Source organism: Vespa mandarinia, chromosome 15, assembly GCF_050613455.1.
Source record: "Vespa mandarinia isolate Hongniang chromosome 15, ASM5061345v1, whole genome shotgun sequence".
In the NCBI taxonomy this organism is placed as follows: domain Eukaryota; kingdom Metazoa; phylum Arthropoda; class Insecta; order Hymenoptera; family Vespidae; genus Vespa; species Vespa mandarinia.
In genome coordinates, this window is record NC_140824.1 from 4,389,202 (window position 1) to 4,411,880 (window position 22,679).

Consider the following 22,679-nt stretch of genomic DNA (forward strand, 5'->3'; position numbering starts at 1 on the left):
CTAATGTAAATAATTTTAGGTAGAAATCGACATTTTAGATAGTAACGATAACATGTTGGATTTTCGTTATCATCGATAGCATGCTCTTTTTGAGGTTCTATCTTTATCTTTCTCTTTATATTTTTCTTGTAAATAGATACTTTCAAAACATCGTAAATTTGATAAATATTTATGAAAGTTGAAATATGAACATTCATATATATACTTGAAACAAATTATATGTGTATATAATATATACACACGATATTCATTTTACAAACGTCTCACGCCACCTGTCTGTTTGCTACAAAATATATATATATGTATATATATATTTCTTGTGAAAGGTTAGGTTTTTATCATTATCAGATTGAGTTCTATATAATAAAACATAACTTAAGAATTTTCATTTTTTACGTATGATGGAGGAGGTAGATAATATAATTATTCATTCGTTACGTCAAATAGGCTGGTAAGTAAATATATCAATCTTAATATTTTTACTTATTCTGTCATTACGTATAAAAAATGGGCGTTGATTTTATTGACAGTAATAACTGATTTAAATGCATTCTTTCTTGGCATTATCATTTTACGTATTAATAGACGAAAAAATTTTTTTTTGCAATAATAGAAAAAATATCAAAAAATATGCATACATTAGTTGGGATTAATTTGTTTATCTTATTTAATACGTATATTGCAAATACGTTTCGTCTTGCAAAATGTTTTGGTGCGTATATATTATATAAAATACATGGAAATTGTTTGTAGTGGTATAAAAGAAGAAGTAACAAATTTAAGCGGTTTTGACACAGAGACTGTAGTAGAAGCAACGGTAAAATGCTTAGATACTATAAGGCCAGGACTTGGATTACATACTACTTTGCCACCAAACATGGCTGCACGTTTTCGTTTAGGCGCAACATTAGCACAAGCATGCATGGTAAGAGATTACGTTAAAAACGGTATAATTATTTGAATATACTTAGCATTGTTTAATTTATATATATCCGTTTCTTCAGCAAATAAAATATTTGTCATCTGTACTCATACTGGATTCATAAATTTAGGACCTTGGATACAAAGGTGATATTGGTTATCAGACATTTCTCTATAGTTCGGAAAATGATTTAAGAAGGGTTTTAATGTTTTTGATTGAAAAATTACCTAAGGAAAGTGATAAGACTTTAAGCGAACCAACCAGTGAAATCGCTTTGCTAGAAAAATCTATAGCATCGGTTATATCACAAAGTTTTTCAATACCATGGTTACCACATTTTTGTCACAAAAAGGGATTCAGAAACAGAGGAAGGGCAAGTGTACCTTATGCATCTGTAAATATAGAAGTACCAGTATCTGATGTAGAAGAAGGTAAATTTAAAATTTGTTTTTTAAAATTGCAAATTTTCTCTATCTTTTCTTCTCTCTACATAATTTTTTATTACAGAGTATCAGAATTACTATTTACATTATATGCAGCCAGTGCCTAATCAAATGCAAACTCAACAATGTTTTCTACCTTCTATTCTTTCGCACAATGCAAGAGCAATTCATTCGCAATCGATAAATATTAGAGAACGTATTGACTGGTTGAATGCCCAACAAGAAAAAATGATACATGTATCAAATCACAATCAATCATTTAATAGAGTTACTCTAAAAGAATCAACAATATCTAAGGTAAAAATATTTTGAAGTTTGTAAGTTTTGCTCTTCTTTAAATAATTATGAAAAAACTTAAAAAATTAAATATGTTTCTTACTAACATTTCCTAATTAATATTTTCACATAGAATTCTCAATTGAGTGAGGCTGATGTTACAACAACCGATGTTACAACAGCTGATGTTATTCAACAAGAATTTATTTCTAAGAAAGAAGAGATACAAGACTTGCAAGTTGAAAAAATAAAAGAAGAATGTGAAAATTTTAAGCATGATATAGATAGTTTACAAGAAGAAATTAAAAAGTTAACAGTAAAAACAACTCAAGTATCTATGACTTATCAAAATGAGGAAAAGGCATTAAAAATTAATGAAGAACAAAAGAAACTTAAAGCAAGAGCTTATGATTTATATCAAGATGGAGAACAAAATATACGTAAGCTGGAAGCTACTATTGAAGCTATCACAAATGAATTATTACATTTAGCTAATCAATGGGAAAAGTATAGAATATCATTAATTCAAGATTATCGAGAAGAAAGAGAGAAACATTCCACAAAAGCAGTAAGTATTAATATCAATTTCATTATAAAAATAAATCTACTGACATTTTCTTTATATTTAGAGCGTAAGCCAAAAGAAGCAGGATGAAATTAAATTACTCAAAGAAAAAGAGAAAGAACTTAAAGAAGAACATAGGAACAAAAAGCAATTGTTCTCGCAATTAGTGGTAGAAGTACAGAAACTTCCGAAAGAAGTTAACAGATCGGCATACACTCAACGAATTTTAGAAATAATAAATAATGTCAGAAAACAGAGAGACGAGATTAATAAAGTTTTGGCAGATACTCGTGAAATTCAAAAAGAAATTAATACTCTTACTGGACGCTTAGAAAGATCATTCACAGTAGTAGATGAATTAATATTCAGAGATGCAAGGACAAACGAAGCCTCTAGGAAAGCGTACAAATTATTGGCGACATTACATTCTGATTGTAGCGAACTTGTAAGTTTGTTCGAAGAAACAGGTGCTACAATACGTGAAATAAGAGATTTGGAAGAACAGGTAGTTATACATATATTTCCTATGCAATAAATAAACATTATTTTTCGGTATACTTTTATTTGTTTTGCTATATTTAATTAATTTTTTTAATCGATAGATCGACACAGAATCTGCTAAGAATGTTGGTGCAAACCTGGAAAGAATAACTGCTGATTTAAAACAAATGAAGCAAGAAACAGCTGCATTAACTGCACAACTCCAAAGTCGAAGTTCATGATCACATTCTATGTGCGATAATAATACAAATTATAGCATACTCATAATCACATAAAAATACGAAAAACGTAAGAATTTATATTTGTTATTACATTTTACAATTTTAAAATTCTACAATTATTATGTTGTTACAGAATATTCGAGTGAATATTATTCATTAAATACAAGACTAAATGGACAAATACTTTTATAGTTATACAAGTCTTGTACACAACTTTAATAATTTAGTGTTATTTATGGATGTATTAATTATAAAGGATGCTGTATAAATATGCTGCAAAAAATGTGCCTCAGCTTGGAGCACTTGATATTTAAATAATACAGCTTCCAGCTCCAAATATACAATGGAAAACAGTATGCACAAGTGCTCAAGAAATGTTGTTACAAAGCCTAATCTTTTTTTAGTATAAAGTTCAATAGTATAAACTTTCATATTCCTTGTAAGCATATAGCTTTGAAAAAAATTCTAATAATTCTTTGTAATAACTGCTGAAAAAAGTTGTTTTTGAATAAGCATGTACAAATGATAATACATACAAAATGAAATGTTATTTACGATTATTATAACAATTTTTTTATGCATTTTCTTTATACTAAAATGTTAAAAAATGATTCGTTGATTAAATATTATTATAAAGTAAATAATCTATGTTTGTCTGTTTCTATATTTCATTTTTATAAAGTTTTATATATATTTTTAATAATCTCTATTGCATTTTTATGTTACATAGTATTTATCTAATTCCAATTGCAAGTTGATAATATTGTGAATTTTAGACATTTGGCGGTATATAAACTTCTTGTTCGACTAATTTTTTTAATTTCTTTACTATATAAGGCTTTTTCAATAATTTCTCATCTTCCTGCTTCAATATTTCTTGTTTTCTCTCTATTTCCAATTCTATCTTTTCCTCATTTTCGAAAAAGGTTAATAATCTCTCTTTCTTTTCTAATTCCTCCTTCATCTTCTTTATATTTTCTAATCTTAATTGTTTATCCAGCAATGCCTGTTGTTCCTTCAATGTTACTCCTCTAATTCTCTCCCATTCAAGAAAGGTCTATAATTAAAATATAAAATGTCAATAAGAGGATTTTATTTATTGAACGAAACATAAGAAAATATATTTCTATAATGACAAAGTGATATATATATATATATATATACTACCTCTTTTTGTTGAGATATATCTGTTTCAGTGCATTGATCTACCGCAGACTTAACTTCATTTTCTATTCTTTCTAACAAATTTTCTTTATGTAAATCCTTATTTTTTAATGTATCTAAAAGAACTTGTAAATTCTTTAAGTCTTCGGTTACTTGATCTTCAGGAATATTTGCATTATCTTGTTTAATCAAATCAAAAACTTCTTCATGAACAATTTCTTTATTAACTTCAGTTAACCACTTGTTCACAAGTTCTCTTGCTTTATCATATTTTTTATATAGAATCATCCCCCTTAATTGACAAGTTCTTCCTAAAGAATTATTCATGTGTTTTCCTTGAAATACCAACGTTTTACCAACTATACTCAAAGGATCAACAAGATCAAAATGATCATCGAAATATGGATTCCTTATATATCGAACACGTATTTTAATTTCTTCTTGAGAATCATCTTCCTTAATTTCAGGAATTTTCCAATCATTTGGATTTTCTAAATATCTGTGACAAGAATATACAGACAATGCATTGGATATTGGATGACCTGAATCTTCTTGAAGCATCAACAATCCTGCTATCTTGGCTGCTGAAGCAAAATCCTTTTCTTTTATGAATTTATTCATGAGTATATTGTAACAAAAATAATCAGGAAAAATACCATAATTTAATCTGTCATTTAATACTTCAAAAAGGTCATCAATATTATTATGACTAAGAAAAAACCGTATAACGGCATGATGTGTAGATTCTAAAATATTACACGCTTCACCAGATAATCTTAATTTGTAAAGCAAATCAATAAGTTCGTCTTTATGCAATTTTTCTTTGATAATATTAGCAAAAATATCAACGTCAATTGCATTAAATTTTCCAACACTATTAAACTGAGATTCAAGTTCGAGATACAAATCTACAGGTTTTATTTGTTGGAATATAGGCGAATCAAGTCTCCGATCCCATGCTTCTTGACACTGATATGCTTCTGTAAGAAATAATTTTTTCTGTATTCTTGAATTTCGAAGTATTAGGAAAGCATTCTTTCCAAATTTCATTGATTTCAACATTTTATTCATAGTTTTGATTACTTTCTCATAATTGTACGTTTCAAATGTATATTGTTAGAAAGATTAGAATTCATACACTACACGTTCTATTATAATCCATAGAGCCTTGATATATAACATACACATATGAATATATGATATGTTTTCCTGCTTGAGCATAGTTAGCTACCTCTGGTTTTTATAGAATCAATTAATTTTCACAAATCGCGCCTTCAATTGCGCCTGATTTGAACATGTTACTATAAATATAAACTTAATTTTAATAATATTTCAATGCAATTAGATACCAAATTCAGGATAGTTGTCTGCTTTTAATGTCAATAAAAGTAAACTTGATACTCACATGATAAAATCTAAGTCGATATTATTTTAAATCTAATTCGATACAAGTATTACCAGGTAAATGACTGCAATTGTCTACTATGCTTGTAGTTCATATTTTCCCCACACTTATCGCTGAAGTCACATATGATAAGTATGAAGAGTAATGAACCGCTTTAAAAGCACTTGTAACGTGATTAAATATTAAATTTGTTAAACAATTAATATTATAAAAATGGCAAAAGAACTTGCTGACGATATTTTGAAATATCTAAGTAAAAATGGTGAAGTTAATTCATTAGATTTAGCGGAAATTTTTAACGAGGATCATCAAAAGATCGTTGGAGCAATTAAGAGTTTAGAAGCTCTTGGAGATGTAAAAGAAATTTCTTTTACATATTTTTATTAAATATTAATAAAAAATGTTTTTAATGAACTTTGCTTTATCATTATATATTAAAATATATTTGATGCAAAATTGAGCAAGATTTTACATATTTCTTTTTCTTTTAATAGTTAATCGATACAACATTAATTAGCCAGCAAAAATGGGAAATAACATCAGAAGGGCAACATGTAATAAAATGTGGTAGTCATGAAGCTGCAGTCTATTATGCTGTACCCGACAATGGAATATCACGATCTATCATTGATTCGTCTGTTCCTTTTGCAAAAATTGGTTTTTCCAAAGCACTTGCTGCTGGTTGGATTAAGCTTGATAAATCTAACAGCACAACTACTGTTAGAAAAGCAGTACCATCTATCACAGATACTGTACAATTACATTTGAAAGATCTTGATAGTATTCCAGAAAATATTAAGAAAGAATATAAAAAGAGAAAGTTTCTTCAAGAAACGTAAGTCCTTTACAAAAAAAATATGAGAACTATTACACTTGGCTGCTTTTATAAAACCATTCTTTTTTATGAAAGTGTTATTAAAAGCATACTCCTTAAGAAAGGCCCAAAATTTTCTATTCAAACTGAGAAGTTAGAAACAGACTTGACTGCGGAATTGATAGTAAATGGTGCTTGGAAGGATAAGAAATTTAAACCATATAATTTTGAAGCACGTGGATCGCTCCTAGAAGTTGGACATTTGCATCCTTTGCTTAAAGTTAAAAGTGAATTTAAAAAAATATTTCTGGAAATGGGGTAATTATAATATTTATTAGTATTAACAAATATTTTTTTACAAAATAAAATGATATATATATATATATATATATATATATATATATATGTTAACTTTCAATATTTTAATTATTATATCAATGCATATAATTAAAAGACATAAAAAAAACAAAATTTGACATTATATTTTTCAGATTTACAGAGATGCCTACAAATAATTACGTAGAAAGCTCATTTTGGAACTTTGATGCCTTGTTCCAACCACAACAGCATCCTGCACGAGATGCACATGATACATTCTTTATTTCAGGTACTTGTTTATCAGAACAATTTTGATTTGGTTATTATATTAAAACGCATAATAATTTACTTTGCAAGAATAACTATTTTTTAACTTAGAACCAAGTCATAGTGACCATTTTCCTCCTGAATATTTGGAAAAAGTTAAAAAGATTCATAGCGAAGGTGGTTATGGATCTCAAGGTTATTGTTACGACTGGAAAATAACGGAAGCCCAAAAAAATTTACTTCGTACTCATACGACTGCGGTTAGTGCACGGATGCTGTATAATCTTATGCAACAGGTATATTTTGATATTAGTGATTATAGCTATATCACAAAGATATGATAAATATGCTTTTATTTTCAGGGAAAGTTTAAACCTGTAAAGTACTTTAGTATTGATCGTGTTTTCCGAAATGAAACTTTAGATGCAACTCATCTTGCAGAGTTTCATCAAATTGAAGGTGTAATAGCCAATTATAATCTTACTCTTGGCCATTTGATTGGCATGCTGTATGAATTCTTTAAAAAACTTGGCATCACCGAACTTAAATTCAAACCAGCATACAATCCATATACGGAACCAAGTATGGAAATATTTTGTTATCATAATGGTTTAAAAAAATGGATTGAAATTGGTAATAGTGGAATGTTTAGGCCAGAAATGTTATTACCTATGGGTTTACCTGAAGGTGTCAATGTTATTGCATGGGGTCTGTCATTAGAAAGGTATGTGCAATATATAATATGATATGAACTATTAATATTATATACATATATATATAGTAAAAATCAAGATGTCTAATTGATATCAATAATTTATTAGGCCCACAATGATTAAATATGGTTTAAATAATATACGAGATCTTGTTGGACAAAAGATTGATTTGGAAATGGTATACAATAATCCACTATGTCGATTATATAAGTAAATATCATTTTTAATATTTTTTCATTGTTAGGTTAACAAATCTATTATATATAAATATATCTTTATATATATATATACATTGTAATACTTTTTAATATTGTTTGATAAAATTAACACTGCATTGATAAAAAAAAAAAGAAAAGATATATTCATTATACTTTAGAACAATTTAAAGTTTCTTCAGTTAAAAAAATTATGTTGACAGAAATAGCGCACAAATTAAGTCATCGAAGATAAAATCACAAAAACCATTGGATGCAGATATTTCAAAGATAGAGAAGAATCAAAATCAACACCATACATCACAGATAATACATAATATTACAAGGATTGAAAAGCAGAAACTTATTATTTTTTGTGATCCACATTATCCTATATACTCTATAGAAAAGATTTTAGATCTTGCAAAACCTTATCTAAAAATAACCATGTCGATTTACACGCATTCCTCTGTAATGGAATTACCCATAAGTTTACAAAATTTCTGTTTAAATTATCAAAATGTTGATAGAGATGCTCTTGTAGACATAATATTAATTTGGAAGATCATTGGCATTGATCCTATTTTGCAATCATCTAATATGTTTGAATTAAAAGGTGAAGTGAATATAGCACGTTATTTGAATCGTTTAATTGAATCTCAAAAGTCTAATATATTAATATATGAGAGTAATGGTCCCTTATATGCTAATCAAATAGATCTTTACTTAGAAAAAATACATAGTATTTTGCATGAAGTTTCAAAAGATCAATTACATAAAGTTTTCAAACACTCACCATATGCATTAGGAGAAAATCTTTCGGTTGTAGACATTGTTTTAGATTCTATCAAAAAACATAAGTTGAGAAGAAAATAATATTATACATTAAATCAAATAAATGTCGACTTTATATTAAACTATCTTATTTAAAATATTTATTTGTACTATTTTTTTTTTTTAAATTTTGGAAATAATTTTCCTATAAGTATAAACAAATAATTTATATATTCTAATCATTCTATCCCAATATTTTTCTAATTATGTATATATAAAGTTATTTATCTATGTAATGTTTTATGTGATACATAATGTAAAATTGATCGGTCGTTCGATGAGAAATCAAGCGTGAGAACGAAGGAACTGAAAATCTGGAGTGGACGTTTTGAAAATCGCTCCATCTAAGTAAAATCAAACTAAAGTTTTTACAAGTTTGAAAAAACCATGTCCCTTGCTTGAATCTTCATTTGTATATAATAAGATTTTGTTCATCAAAATTGTTCAAGAACTACGCCTGTACTCATTGTTGGCGTAAATCATTGTAAAATCAAGGATGATGAACAGCCTTAATGTAAAAAATATTTAAACATTAGATTATGTATCATTAAAAATGTTATAATTTAATACGCATATACAAACAATTTAGATTTTTCTTAATAATTAATCATGTATGATTGACATAAATAAATATTTTGTTAGAGTATGTTTGTAAATTTATAAGAAATTTTTTTCTTTCGCCGGATGATTTTCATGAGATCGAGATAATCGATATTAGTTGTTTAAATGTTATTATCGACAATTCAAATTCGAGATAAATGACGAAAAATAACCTCCACCTGTACGATCGAAAATATATAATTTAAAAATGCCAATACATGATATATATATAACGTTCTTTCATAAAAATTTTTCAATTATCAGGTTATGATAATTATGTTATGCTATCATAAATTATCAGATTATATATAATACGGCCGTTTTTATTAGTATAAAAACGGCTCTGTACAATATTATAGTATATTACTACTGTTATATACTGTAAGAGATCTCGGACCTATGTAAACAGAATTTAAGGAAATACATTGACGTACGAATCCTCAAAAAAACCTCACATACACCAAATCAGTGGTTACAATAAGTACAGTTATATCATAACATGAGGATAGTAGGAAGTTTTTAGAATTATAATAAAAATAGTTTGAACACACACTACCAATCGTGTTGAATAATCATGGCGTCTACTTATATAAAGGATGAACAAGGTAATTATGTTTTTTTTATATATTATTAAATTTTCATATTATATTTTATAAAGCTTCTTGCTTGTAACCTCAACAATTTTTTCTATTTCTTTCTATATAATTTTTTTTTTTACAAAACTTGTTGCTTTTAACCTCAAAAATTTTTACAGTTTATCTACATAATCTTGTATATTATTATTTATCCAATGTGCAAATTCTTTTTAATTTTAATTTTGTATTTTTCTATTAATGTTAGTTCTTCCCAACAAATTTAATAAACAATTTAATAAGAGTTTAAAACATTAAATTTATGTTCTCATTAGTTAAATCAAATTTATGATTCTTTTGAACATTGTATCTTTTATTTGTCTCATAGGTGGAACATTTATTCCAGCCAGTCAACGTCCAGATGGTACATGGCGTAAGCCAAGACGTGTAAAAGATGGATATATACCACAGGAAGAAGTTCCATTGTATGTTAAATATTTGAATAAATTAAAAGGAAATTATATTACTTATTCCAGCATATCAGTATACGTCATATACTAACTTTTATTATTTTCTAGATATGAAAGTAAGGGCAAACAATTTATAAAGAACAAACCTATTTATCCAGTGGGAGCAAGTCCAGAGTTTATAGCTCAACATAAAGCTAAACAAGAGGCTTTGGCAGCTAAAGCAACAAAGTGTGTAACGTGTACACAACCTAAGTCAGAAAATAAGAAAAAAAAGAAGAAAAGTAAAAATAAAAATACAGAGATTATAATAGAAGAATTATCAAAAACTACTATCTCTCAAGCTAAAGTTGAAAATAAAATATCTACATTGAGTAATGAGGTAAATAAAACAAATCAAACACAAACAACTGTTGATACTGAAAAAAAAATAAAAAGTCTTCGTAAAAAAATAAGAGAAATTGAATCATTGGAAGAAAAAATAAAAAATGGTTTATTAAAAAATCCAGAAAAAGAGATTTTAGAAAAAATGCGAAGAAAGAATGAAATAATGAATGAAATAAAATCTTTAGAAGAAAAAGTATAAAATGCAATTGTTTGAGATATTTGTACGAATCAAATTGTGATGTTTATTATTTTCTTATCAAAAGAAATATATAATGTCTGTATATTAGTATCTAATAATAGTAGCATGCATTTCATTTCTCTTTTATAATAATTGCAAAATAGTTTTATGTTGCATATTATATTTTTTATTGCAACTTGCAATAAATAATATTAATGTAATTTACAGGAAACATTTAAATTAAAATAGATATATATCTGCATGAAAGAAATCACCTTGTAATATATAATGTATTATGCGAATACATCACAATATTTTCCACCTTGTAAAACCATTAAAATTTATTGGAGAATAATATACCTGTAACATTAGTAAAATATACAACCAGAGTTGTGTAATTAGATATAAGATTCATATTGTTAAACATCAGACTTAATTCAATTTTAAATTAAAATATTGTAGATTTAAGCAACGTATTTCTGACAGAGCGTCGTTAAGACTGGTGTACCTTTTACGCTACACAATTTTTATAATGTCTTGTGACAAAGTTATATCATAAATCAATGATTATATTAGATATATTCTGAACATTACTTTTTTAGTACCACCAATGCACCTTTTTTTATATAAGTATATACTTTAGATGTGTTAAATATAACAGTTATCATATGTAATAAGTTAAAATCAAAGGAATTTTTTAATTATAGTACGATACATACGATGATATATATATGGTTATGATATATTTAATAAGAACTAAGACATCATACTTCATATATTACAATGATGTGTGGTATACAGATAATAGATATTAATATATAACTTTTTTTTTCTTTTTTCTTTCTTTCTTTTTTTTTTTTTTTAATTTTATGAAATTTTATGGAATTTTATTCCATTGTACATTCAGATTGGGTTCTGGAATCTATAAAGTAAAAAAATGTACTTGAATGTATAGGATAAGTAAAACATAGGCACATATCATTGACATTATATTACCTTCATTATTATATTGTCCACACACGCTGTACGAATACGTGCTGCAGTTGCAGGAGAATCTAATCTAAAATGACCATAGATATTCATATCTGCACGTGCAGCTTTAATTGCTTCTTTAATAGCAAAGAAAACAGATGATGCTAAAAACAGAGGTGGTTCTCCAATAGCCTGAAAATATATTTAAGTATCACATGTCGAAAGAAATAACAAAAATTTGTCAATAATATCAGTCATAAATTTTCTAAGTTCACTAGCATATACATACTTTTGATGAATAAACAGTTCGAGGATTAGGAGCTCCTTTTAATAATGAAACATTAAATTCTTGTGGTATATCAGTGAATCCTGGTATTTTATATGCTCCAGGTCCTCTACTATAAAGATATCCAGTTGGAGAATACATCAATTCTTCTAATGTAAATAATCCATAACCTTGTGTGAAGGCACCTTCGATTTGACCTATGTCAATAGCAGGATTTATACTTTCTCCTACATCCATCACAATATCTGTTCTCAGTACCTATTTTGATATATATGACCAATTAGTTTTTATATATTATACAATTTTATATATGCGCCACAGAATATATTTAAAAACAAAAAAACATTTGACAAAATAACTATTAACATGTAATCTGAGAAATGATATAATATTCAATATAAAAATGATACATACTTGGTGATCACCTGTAAGACAATCGATCACTACTTCTGTACAAGCAACGCCGTAAGTAAAGTAATTATAGGGATTTCCTGAATTAGTTATGAAAGAATAGCCAATATTTGGAGTTTGATAGAATCCAGTTGCCGAAAGACTGATTCTACTCAAATATGCCTTCTTTATCCACTCCTCCCAAGTGCCATTTGGATCATTATCAATTATAGGTTTTAATCGTTTCATAATATCATTGCATGCATACTGAAAATAAGACATAGCTCTGTAATTAATTACAAATTAGATTAAAGAAAAATATATTTATATATTTTATGATTTATATGTAAATACCATGATAGCCATGCCATTTAAATCAGATCCACAACTTGCAGCAGTGGCAGAAGTATTTGGTACTTTATCTGTAGCAGTTTCAACAATATGGATCTTTTTTGGATTTACCTTTAATACTCTGCTTGCGACCTAATTAAGTGTATTTGATATAGTAAGATTATATTATTGATAAATTATAATCAATTATAAAAGAATATTAATAATTAGAATATTTTATTGTAACGCATACTTGAATCATTTTCGTATGTAAGCCTTGTCCCATTTCAATTCCACCATGGCTAATTAAAACAGAACCATCAGTATATATATGAACAAGTGCTCCTGCTTGATTTAAAAATAAAGTAGTAAATGAAATTCCAAATTTCACAGGTACAACAGCTAATCCTTTTTTCTTATATCTATGATGTCTAAAGGACAAATTAATAAATAAATATGATATTAATAAATATGATATATATATGTTAATAAATAAATATATATATGTATGTATATATGTACATATATATACACAAACGTACTTATTAAATTCTTCAACTGCAATTTTTCTTTCATTATAATGAGCCGAAGTTAAACATTCTTTCCAGCAACGATCTAAAGTACAACGAAGAAGCTGTTGATTATAGTGAGTTAGATCTCCCTCTTTATACATATTTAATTCTGCTACCTATAAAAAAAATTATTATCTATAAGATTTAAGTATGTTTAATAAATACGATACAAATGAATCTGTTTAAACGGAGCTAAAGAAGTAATAAGTAAAAGTATAAATACATACAATGAAGTTATTATGTTAAATATAAAATGATACCTTTAGAGCGTCAAGTTCCAAAAATTCAGCAATATGTCTAATAATGTTTTCTGCAGCAAACATGCCTTGCGGACCTCCGAAACCACGAAAAGCAGTATTAGAAGGTAAATTTGTTTTACATAAATAACCGTATGCATGTGCTACTGGTATTCTGTAGGCATTCTCAAAATGAAACATTGTACGTTCTAATATCTACAAAATGATTGAAAATATTATTTATTATGTAAAATATTTGTATGCCTTTATTAATGTTATAATTAATATGGATGATTATTTACTGATGGAGAGAGGTCAACAGAATATCCTGCATTATTATATATATGTATTTCCACAACATCTATCAAACCATTTTTTTTAAATCCAACTTTATATTTAAAATGGAATGGGTGTCGTGTGCCCATCATCATCATATCTTCATCTCTATCCAGCATGCAACGCACAGGTTTGCGTAATCTGACAAAGATTGACAAAATATGTCATTTTACTTTATTTTACTTTAAAATTAACACAAATTTTATGAATTTATTTTTAAATCCTTTGATAATGTACATACCTATGCGCAGCAAGTACAGCTGGTATAGCAATCATATATGGACGAGATTCTTTTCCTCCAAAACCACCTCCTAATCGCTTAACACGGACATTAATTCTATTTATATGTACATTTAAGGCATGAGCAACGAGCTTTTGTATTTCAGAAGGATGTTGAGTTGCACAAAATATTTCTAGTTCATCTTCTTCTTTTGGTATAGCAATAACAGCATTTGTTTCCAAATAAAAATGTTCTTGTCCACTTGTATGTATTTCACCTTCCAATATAAAATCAGTTTCTGCAAATGCTTTTTTTGCATCTCCTTTAATAATACGTTTCGAAAAATCAGAGAAAAATGAATTATGTTTAATAGCATCCTAAAAAAAAATAAATTATAACATTACAAGTCTTAAGGAAAAATTAGAAAATTTGTTGATACATGCACATTCAGCTATATATATATATAATATTTAAAAATAAGATATATATAATATTTAAACATAAGATATATATAAGTATTATATTTTATTATTACTAACCTCTATAGATATAATTACAGGTTGTATATCTTCATATTCCACAATAACACTTCTTGCAGCTTTTTGTGCGGTAGCTTGGTCAACTGCAACAATTGCACCTATAACTTGTCCCTGACTAGTGACCTGGAAAACGACGATGTATGTACTACAATATATTTCCACATTACATTATTTATTTTTAACATAAATTTCACTTTCAAATTACCTTGTCAGATTTAAATACTTCGTCATCATATATAATAGGTCCAACCCAACGTCTATCATCAGGAATATCTTTTGCGGAGAAAAATGCTTCAACTCCTTCCATATCAAGAGCTTTTGATGGATTAATTTTCAAAATTTTTGCATGTGCTCTTGTTGACACTACAAGACTTAAATATAATTCTCCATTAACTGAAGGCATATCATCACAATAAATTGCTTCACCAGTTGCTTGTTTAAAGGCACTAGTATGAATAATTGGTCGTCCTAATAAATCAGTATGAGCTTGTTCTTTAGGTACCTACATATATTGATATATATAATGATTTTAATACAGAAATTTCAGCAAGCATTATTAATAGATATTTATATATAGAATTAAAAAATTTTTTTATATGTACATACAATTTGATAATATTGTGAACTTTTTGGTGGTTTATAATGGAAACATTCTGATGCACTTATTATTTCATTTGGCAGTGGTTCTATATTTGACGAATTCATTGATAAACATTTAGTTATATGTAAATATCCTTTGAGAAACAAACTGAAATATAATATAAAAAATTTTTATATATAGAAAAATTTGTATTTATAGAAAAAATAATTTTTTCGTTATTTATTGCATATATAATATACTTTATACAGCATACCTTAGTGTAAGAGCACGACGATACATGACCATTCCACCAGGAGCATTGTCTGATAAATTGCCTTCTTTAAGCAATGAATCATATACTATCTCCAATATATTTTCATCCCATTTTCTACAATTATAAAAATTTTATTATTTATCTCATTAATTGCCTATTATCTACAAAACATTGAAAATTATTGGAATTGATAGATTTTAAATGCTGATTTGACAAACCTGTTAATCATATTTTGACATGTTTGAGTAGCCATGGTAGTGGTTGGAGCCTTTCCACCAAAGGACAAATACGCTTTTTCTATTATACGAGTCTGATCTTTAAAAAATACATTAAAAGCCATATTCATTATCGCTATGTCATCATCTCGCCTCCTTGCTTGTTTATAAGCAATAAAATATTGATTCTAAAAAAGAATAATAATCTTTTAGATTTTATATATTACAACTTTTGTAATAATTTTAACTTGTCCTTACTTTATAAGAAAAAGGAATTAGAATTGAAATAAGAACTTCTTCGGACTCTACGATATTACACCGATAACCAGTAAAAAAATTTTCATCTAGTAGTACTGTTCTGGATCCTTTTTTCAAACTATGCAAAACTAATTTTGCACCAGCAGCTACAAATATTGGAACTAAATCTGATACAGGACTACCAGTCATTATATTTCCACCAACAGCCTGCATATTATAATATAATTTAAATCATATATACTATGATATTAAAAATTTAATGAAAAAAAAATTATAAAAACTTACAGCTACATTTCTAATTTGTTTACCACCAAAAAAATGTAACATTTTTACTATCTCTGTAAAAATTCTTGTTTGAAAATCTAAAAGAATAATTGTATTAAATATGTGAATATATATATATATATTTTTTTTTCTTTTTTTAATATTGAAAAATAATAATTTACCTGGTTTTATTTCGATATAATGCTTAAGAGTATCTTGTAATTCATTCAAAGTTATACTTGCACCAATTATTAATCCATCATTCGATTCTACAATCTCATGCATTTCTTTTATTTGTGTTGGATGTATAATTATTGGATATAGGAAATGTTTGAATTTTACTTCCACACCTGCAACGCAATTTAAATATCTAATATAGCAACTATATCATACACGAAACTAAAATACAATAAAGAAAAAATACAAACCAATTTCTGTATTTCCAACTACAATTTTGGCAGATGGATACTCATGTTTGAGAGTAAGTAGTTGTGTTAAATTTATAGGTCTAAACCAAGTTACATTTTTACCTTTTAATACTAAGTATTGCTCATTAAGATAAGAAGAGATCTATAAATACAAATACCGTTATGTATGTTATTAATAAAATATATTGAATCTCTTTAAAATTAACTCATAAACTAAATAAATGCAATTAAAGAAAACTATTGAATTTTTAAATAATTTTACTTGTAATTTTGGTGGAAATATTATTTCCTGAGAAGGATCATATGGGCAGAAATCTTCAGAATTAAAAATCTCTGTAGGTTCAGATGAAAATGCTTTCTTGCAACAAGCATCTCCCATGGAACAAACACTTTCACATCCATTGTTTTTAGGTATTTGATTTGCCAACTGTGCTTGTTCCCATTCTTCAGTGAAAGTTCTAAATCCTTCTATAATTGGTCGATATCCTGTACATCTACATAGATTACCTAAAAATTATACATATACGATTTTTTATTAAATTTATATTTCATCATATATTAATTAATAAATGTTTTTACCTTGAAATGCAATTTCTAAGTCATTCATTGTAGGTTTTGGTGTGTTTCTCAAAAGAGTATACATAGACATAACGATACCAGGTGTACAAAAACCACATTGAGAGCCATGTGCTTTAGCTATTCGTTCTTGAACAGGATGTAATTTTGTTTTGATGCTACCAATTCCTTCCACTGTGGTTACTGCCAAACCATGTATAGCACATATTGGAAATAAACATGCATTTACTGCCAAATGACTATTGATACATATAAAAATTAAGAAAATAATATATAGTTTTCAATGTAATTAATATTGTCTCAATATTTTATTTTAAATGGATATAATAAAAACGGAAATAAAAGGATACACAATAGATTTGGTTCTATGATTGTATTTTGAAATCATAACCGTGCATACTCCACATCCACCTTCGGCACATCCTAACTTGGTTCCAGTTAAGTGTACTATGTTTATATAGTTAAGATTTTATAGTTAATATTATATCTTATATTATTTTCTTTATATATTGATATTAATAAGGATACATTTATTGCGAAGATACCACAGTAAAGTCCATTCAGGATCTATCTTATCATCTAATACCTAAATTAATTAAATTTAATAAATCTAATATTATATTATAACATTATCTACAGTATTTTTTATTTTTTACAATTTATATTGATTGTTACTTAATTTAAGATATAATTTACCTCTTTTCCATTTACATAAAAAACAAGAGTATTCGCTGTAAGCTGCTTATATTCATCATTTGAAATTCCCCCATTGCGTATCTTCAATTTGTAATTCGTATCATGTATGGTATTTACTGTTCCATTTATAGAACGCTTCATTATTCTATAAAAATTATTCTTTTTATAGACAAAGTTATGTCAATATTAATATTTCTTTCCTATAATTGTCAAGAATTATTTTTAATTTTCAAAGCAATTCTCATAAAGTTTATTATAAATTTAATACTAAAAATATAGTATAATCATATAATAATATTTAATCGATTTTTATCTCCATCCATTTTTTTACAATTAATTTATATTATTAGTAATAATACAAATATTGTATTTCTTGCGTTTTATAAACTTCTGGATAAAAAAAAAATATATATATATATATAAAGAATGGGACATTTCAATCGGAATACATTAATATCAACGTTATTTATAATTTTATGGAAAAAGTTATTAAGACAAAGTTACATTATTTAAAGGGACACATCTGACGATAGAAAGAATCTTTTTTCACGATCATTTTTACAAGATTTCAAAGTTATTAGTATTTTCTTAAACGTAATTCTATGGATTTTTTTTACATGAATTGATTCCTTATGTGACAATATATGTTTTTGAAAAAAAATAATATATGTACATGTACATTTACGAAACATTTATGAATATGCATAAATTAAAACATTTGTTTTAAGTACTTACTTTATTATTTATTCCTCAATTAATTATTTATTTCTTAACTATATTTTTTTATTCAGAATGACATCAACCAAACAGAAAGAGAGAGAATCAATTGACAAATCAATAAAAAAAATAAAGGTCATATGTTTTTTACGTATTTGAAGTTATTTCTTTGGTACAATAATAGAGCAACAAGCAAACACTTGTGAAATAGATAAAAATATGATAAGTTTATGATAAATATGTTAAAATACAAAGAATGATTAATCCGTATTACAGTATATAATATTAAAAAATCTTTTATAATATTTCATTTATATAAACTATATAACGATTGGCATTTTTATTATTATAATAATTATTATTATTATTAATTTTTTTTTATTATTATAATTATTATTATTATTATTTTTATTATTATTATTATTATTATTATTATTATTATTATTATTATTATTATTATTATTATTATTATTATTATTATTATTATTATTATTATTATTATTATTATTATTATTATTATTATTATTATTATTATTATTATTATTATTATTATTATTATTATTATTATTATTCACAATTGCATTTTCATAATTATTCTTTGTAATATGCATTATATTACGTATAATAATACATTTCGTTTCTTTTACATAAACCATTATTATTTATATAAATATGTTAGCCAGATAAAAATTTGTAAAAATTATAATCTTTAAATAAATAAATAAATAGTTATATATGTATTTTTAATGTTTTTAAATATTATATTTTTCCAAAATATGTATACATATCCAAAGCAATATAATCATTTTGATACATGTTAATTAAATTAATTACAGTAATAATAACTTTAACAATAGATTCAAAACAAACAAAATGTTAAATTATTGAATACAAGTGATAAAAAAAAGAAAAGTGCATCTATTTATTCTAATAATAAAATAGAATATGCGCATTACGCGCATATGGAGCATGCGCTCAAAGCAAAGACTTGCGTAAGAAATTTATATTTAAAAAATGTTCTACATTGATAAAGTTAATATTACACTTTTAATTAATACCAATAAATAGTGAAAAAGAAACAAAAAACTGTAAAAGGAAAAATTAAACCAAGAAAGAAATTTTCTTACGATAACTTTCAATTTTTATAGCAAATATTCAATTATTTTATTTCATATCTTATCATATACACCGTAATATATTTATCACATGTATTATCTCCAAATAAATTTTATAAAAATATAATAATACACGTACCTTTGATAATTAAATTAATACTTTCCGACGTACTTATGTACAAAATAATTCACGATAATTATAATGATTATAAATGATAAAAATACTATAATGGCTTCTTCTGTATAAATTCATAAACGACGTGGGCGCAATGTATTAAGTTCAGTGAGAGACTGTGAGTTATGCTAGAGACTGTAATTGTAATATACTCCTCACTTTAACTTAATTGATTAACATCGATGGGCTTGACTCAGAAATATCTTATAATTATTAATACGATACGATAAAATATTACGATGTAAGATAGATATGTAGATTACATGTATACTGCGCCTTCTAATCAATATCATTGATTTTATCATATCATTTTTTAAATATCTACCTTTTAATAATATCAGAAAATAAGCAAACAAGACTATCACAAAATGTTATCGCAAGATATTTTTGCATTGGTATTATTTACCATGTTACTGCATATGTTACTACGTAAATGATGTCGATATCTATAGACATTTTCATATAAAATTTCTCTATTTGTATATACATATACATACGATTTAATAATCAATTATATTCATATGTATATATTTGTGTTGTAACATTCTAATTTGTTATATAAGTAAATGACTTTTCTTTCAGCTTTAAGTCAAATCGCGTTTATCTTATAGAGCTTTGATACGTCTGTGATATTTTATTTGTTTTCAAAGGTTTCAAAGTTTTATCATTTCATTTTGATAACGTGATGCGTTACGTACGTATAAATAAAAAAAAAGAATCATAATAAATATATGCATATACAGTATATAATTGCAATACAATGTATAGAGCTACGTATGAATTTGATAAGAATGATAACACTTTATTTTTCTTTCATTTTTGCATTGTTATTATTATTATCATGTTTATTTCATTTAATATATTAAGAATTTACTGTAAGACTTCAACGAAAAATTTCCTTTTTCTTTTTCTAATGTAATTATCCGTGAAAATGATGTTTAAATTATAGGAAAAAAGTAATTTAAATAATTTAAAATTAAATATTTATATATGATAAAATAAGTTATTGAATAACGTCATATATATATACACATATATATACTTTACTCGTATATATACTTATACAAAGCTTTTTTAATAAACTTTTAAAAATCTTTTATAAATGAAATAATCATGATAACGTACTCCATAAAATAGTTACGAACATAGATGTGTTTTAGTAATAATATTTCTCTACTAACATTATTCGTACAACATTTTTTCTAGTGAAATTTCTAATATTTTAAATAATAAATTATGTATTTTAATTACTTATATTAATATCTAATAAATCAAATGTGATTAACGAAGAAATGTGATAAATATTTTATGAAACCTTTTAATATTTGATAATATTAAAAAGAATCCACAAGATGGAATATGCTTTAAGGGAAAAAATAATTGGTAGCACTGCTATGTCTCTTTATCTTTCTTTACTTGATGTTCTCGCAAAAGTAACTCGTTGAATAAGTGAAGGTTTGTGTTGATATATCGTGAAATATCTTAAACATCTTCTTAATTGGATATTAAATCATTAAATTATAATATTGTATTAATTTATTGTATCATTGATTTGATAATATTGTTTTACTATCATTGTAATATAATATAGTAAAAATTTCTCAATAACAGCATTGTTTATCATAGATTTTCAACGATAATAATATTTTTTTTCTTTGCATGATAATTTATGAAAAATATTCTGTAACAGTTTTTATTTGTTGTTAACAAAAATTTAGAATAGAAATATATTATTTAATTTTATTGTTTATATTACATTATTGATTATCACATAACCTGTTAATTATTGGATAGGATGGCTCCAAGATATGAATTAGCTGTTGGTCTCAACAGAGGACATAAAACTACTACCATCAAAGTGGCAAAAAGCAAAACAGAGAAAGAAAAAACTGTTATTCTTCGACCATCCAGATTGAAGGGGGTATGAAATATAAAAATATGTGAATATGTATTGATACATTAATTAATGAATTATTATATAACTAATAATTAATACATAATTTCAGAGGCAAACGAAGCACAGTAAATTTGTCAGAGACTTAATACGTGAAGTAACCGGACATGCTCCGTATGAAAAGCGTGCAATGGAATTGCTGAAAGTATCGAAAGACAAGCGTGCATTAAAGTTTCTGAAAAGAAGGGTAAGAAATGATTTAATTGATTACTGTTACATTTGTCCGGAGAATATACTACATTTATTATGTGAAATATTTATTAATTATAAAGTATATGTTTCTTTACTTTAATTTTTTTTTTTTATTTCAGTTGGGTACACATATCCGAGCCAAAAGAAAACGAGAGGAACTTGGAAATATACTTGTACAAATGAGAAAAGCGGGAGCACATCATTAATTTCATAAAATTAATGTATCTTATATTAATATTATTAAAATATATTCATAAAAAAGAAATTCTTAATTCCAAATTTTATCTTATTAATGACATAAACGAACATTCCTTAATATTCATTTAGAATAAGTAATTTTACAATTTTTTTTATGTCTTTTGATGAATTTATTATCAATTATGGTATGCATTATATCAAACGTTTAAATAACTTATATAACTATTAAATAATTATGCAAGTTAATTTTGTTTGTAAATATGACGGTATGTTTTTTATTTCAAATAATTGAATGTTCTAAAGGAAGTATTACGA

General features: G+C 25.7%; 6 protein-coding genes across 10 annotated transcripts; 4 read left to right on the plus strand and 2 right to left on the minus strand.

Annotated features, from left to right (window-relative positions):
- The first annotated feature begins 286 nt into the window (after nt 1-286).
- LOC118449758 (coiled-coil domain-containing protein 22 homolog) lies at nt 287-3,378 on the plus strand. 2 transcript variants are annotated; one of them, XR_014983031.1, is made up of 8 exons: nt 288-451; nt 754-925; nt 1,053-1,353; nt 1,430-1,662; nt 1,775-2,209; nt 2,271-2,711; nt 2,809-2,995; nt 3,062-3,378. XR_014983031.1 is itself a non-coding variant. In XM_085661607.1 (7 exons), the coding sequence occupies exons 1-7, from the start codon at nt 399-401 to the stop codon at nt 2,926-2,928; spliced, it is 1,755 nt and encodes a 584-aa protein (XP_085517733.1). In that variant the 5' UTR covers nt 287-398; the 3' UTR covers nt 2,929-2,995. The 2 variants fall into 2 exon arrangements, 1 of the variants encoding a protein (XP_085517733.1); XM_085661607.1 differs by lacking the exon at nt 3,062-3,378 and having other exon boundaries at nt 287-451.
- A 120-nt stretch (nt 3,379-3,498) lies between these two features.
- Nucleotides 3,499-5,408, minus strand: LOC118449759 (uncharacterized). Its single transcript, XM_035884722.2, has 2 exons — nt 4,096-5,408; nt 3,499-3,985 (listed from the first exon to the last, which is right to left on the minus strand). Exons 1-2 carry the CDS (start codon nt 5,161-5,163, stop codon nt 3,701-3,703), a joined length of 1,353 nt encoding a protein of 450 aa, XP_035740615.2. The 5' UTR covers nt 5,164-5,408; the 3' UTR covers nt 3,499-3,700.
- Nucleotides 5,409-5,614: 206 nt separating this feature from the next.
- Nucleotides 5,615-9,216, plus strand: alpha-PheRS (phenylalanine--tRNA ligase alpha subunit). Of its 2 annotated transcripts, XM_035884718.2 has the most exons (8): nt 5,615-5,851; nt 5,992-6,332; nt 6,408-6,629; nt 6,803-6,918; nt 7,008-7,192; nt 7,259-7,620; nt 7,718-7,819; nt 8,028-9,216. In XM_035884718.2, the coding sequence occupies exons 1-8, from the start codon at nt 5,711-5,713 to the stop codon at nt 8,677-8,679; spliced, it is 2,121 nt and encodes a 706-aa protein (XP_035740611.1). In that variant the 5' UTR covers nt 5,615-5,710; the 3' UTR covers nt 8,680-9,216. The 2 variants fall into 2 exon arrangements, with proteins under 2 accessions (XP_035740611.1, XP_085517570.1); XM_085661444.1 differs by lacking the exon at nt 7,718-7,819.
- A 377-nt stretch (nt 9,217-9,593) lies between these two features.
- Pym (partner of Y14 and mago) lies at nt 9,594-10,977 on the plus strand. The gene is made up of 3 exons (XM_035884723.2): nt 9,594-9,842; nt 10,198-10,294; nt 10,388-10,977. Exons 1-3 carry the CDS (start codon nt 9,812-9,814, stop codon nt 10,860-10,862), a joined length of 603 nt encoding a protein of 200 aa, XP_035740616.1. The 5' UTR covers nt 9,594-9,811; the 3' UTR covers nt 10,863-10,977.
- Nucleotides 10,978-11,103: 126 nt separating this feature from the next.
- ry (xanthine dehydrogenase rosy) lies at nt 11,104-20,217 on the minus strand. 3 transcript variants are annotated; one of them, XM_035884717.2, is made up of 25 exons: nt 19,985-20,217; nt 18,014-18,213; nt 17,846-17,903; nt 17,668-17,764; nt 17,321-17,556; nt 17,004-17,248; nt 16,742-16,883; nt 16,496-16,663; nt 16,335-16,411; nt 16,050-16,256; nt 15,795-15,979; nt 15,577-15,690; nt 15,329-15,470; nt 14,928-15,224; nt 14,723-14,845; nt 14,205-14,560; nt 13,930-14,104; nt 13,652-13,843; nt 13,362-13,507; nt 13,073-13,250; nt 12,844-12,972; nt 12,514-12,756; nt 12,103-12,357; nt 11,838-12,005; nt 11,104-11,763 (listed from the first exon to the last, which is right to left on the minus strand). In XM_035884717.2, exons 2-25 carry the CDS (start codon nt 18,152-18,154, stop codon nt 11,719-11,721), a joined length of 4,119 nt encoding a protein of 1,372 aa, XP_035740610.2. In that variant the 5' UTR covers nt 18,155-18,213; nt 19,985-20,217; the 3' UTR covers nt 11,104-11,718. The 3 variants fall into 3 exon arrangements, with proteins under 3 accessions (XP_035740610.2, XP_035740609.2, XP_085517568.1); XM_035884716.2 differs by having other exon boundaries at nt 18,014-18,158; nt 19,985-20,216; XM_085661442.1 differs by lacking the exon at nt 19,985-20,217 and adding an exon at nt 18,749-18,869 and having other exon boundaries at nt 18,014-18,158.
- Nucleotides 20,218-21,318: 1,101 nt separating this feature from the next.
- LOC118449762 (large ribosomal subunit protein eL36-like) lies at nt 21,319-22,431 on the plus strand. Its single transcript, XM_035884724.2, has 4 exons — nt 21,319-21,475; nt 21,815-21,941; nt 22,027-22,161; nt 22,286-22,431. Exons 2-4 carry the CDS (start codon nt 21,816-21,818, stop codon nt 22,370-22,372), a joined length of 348 nt encoding a protein of 115 aa, XP_035740617.1. The 5' UTR covers nt 21,319-21,475; nt 21,815; the 3' UTR covers nt 22,373-22,431.
- Nucleotides 22,432-22,679: the final 248 nt, after the last annotated feature.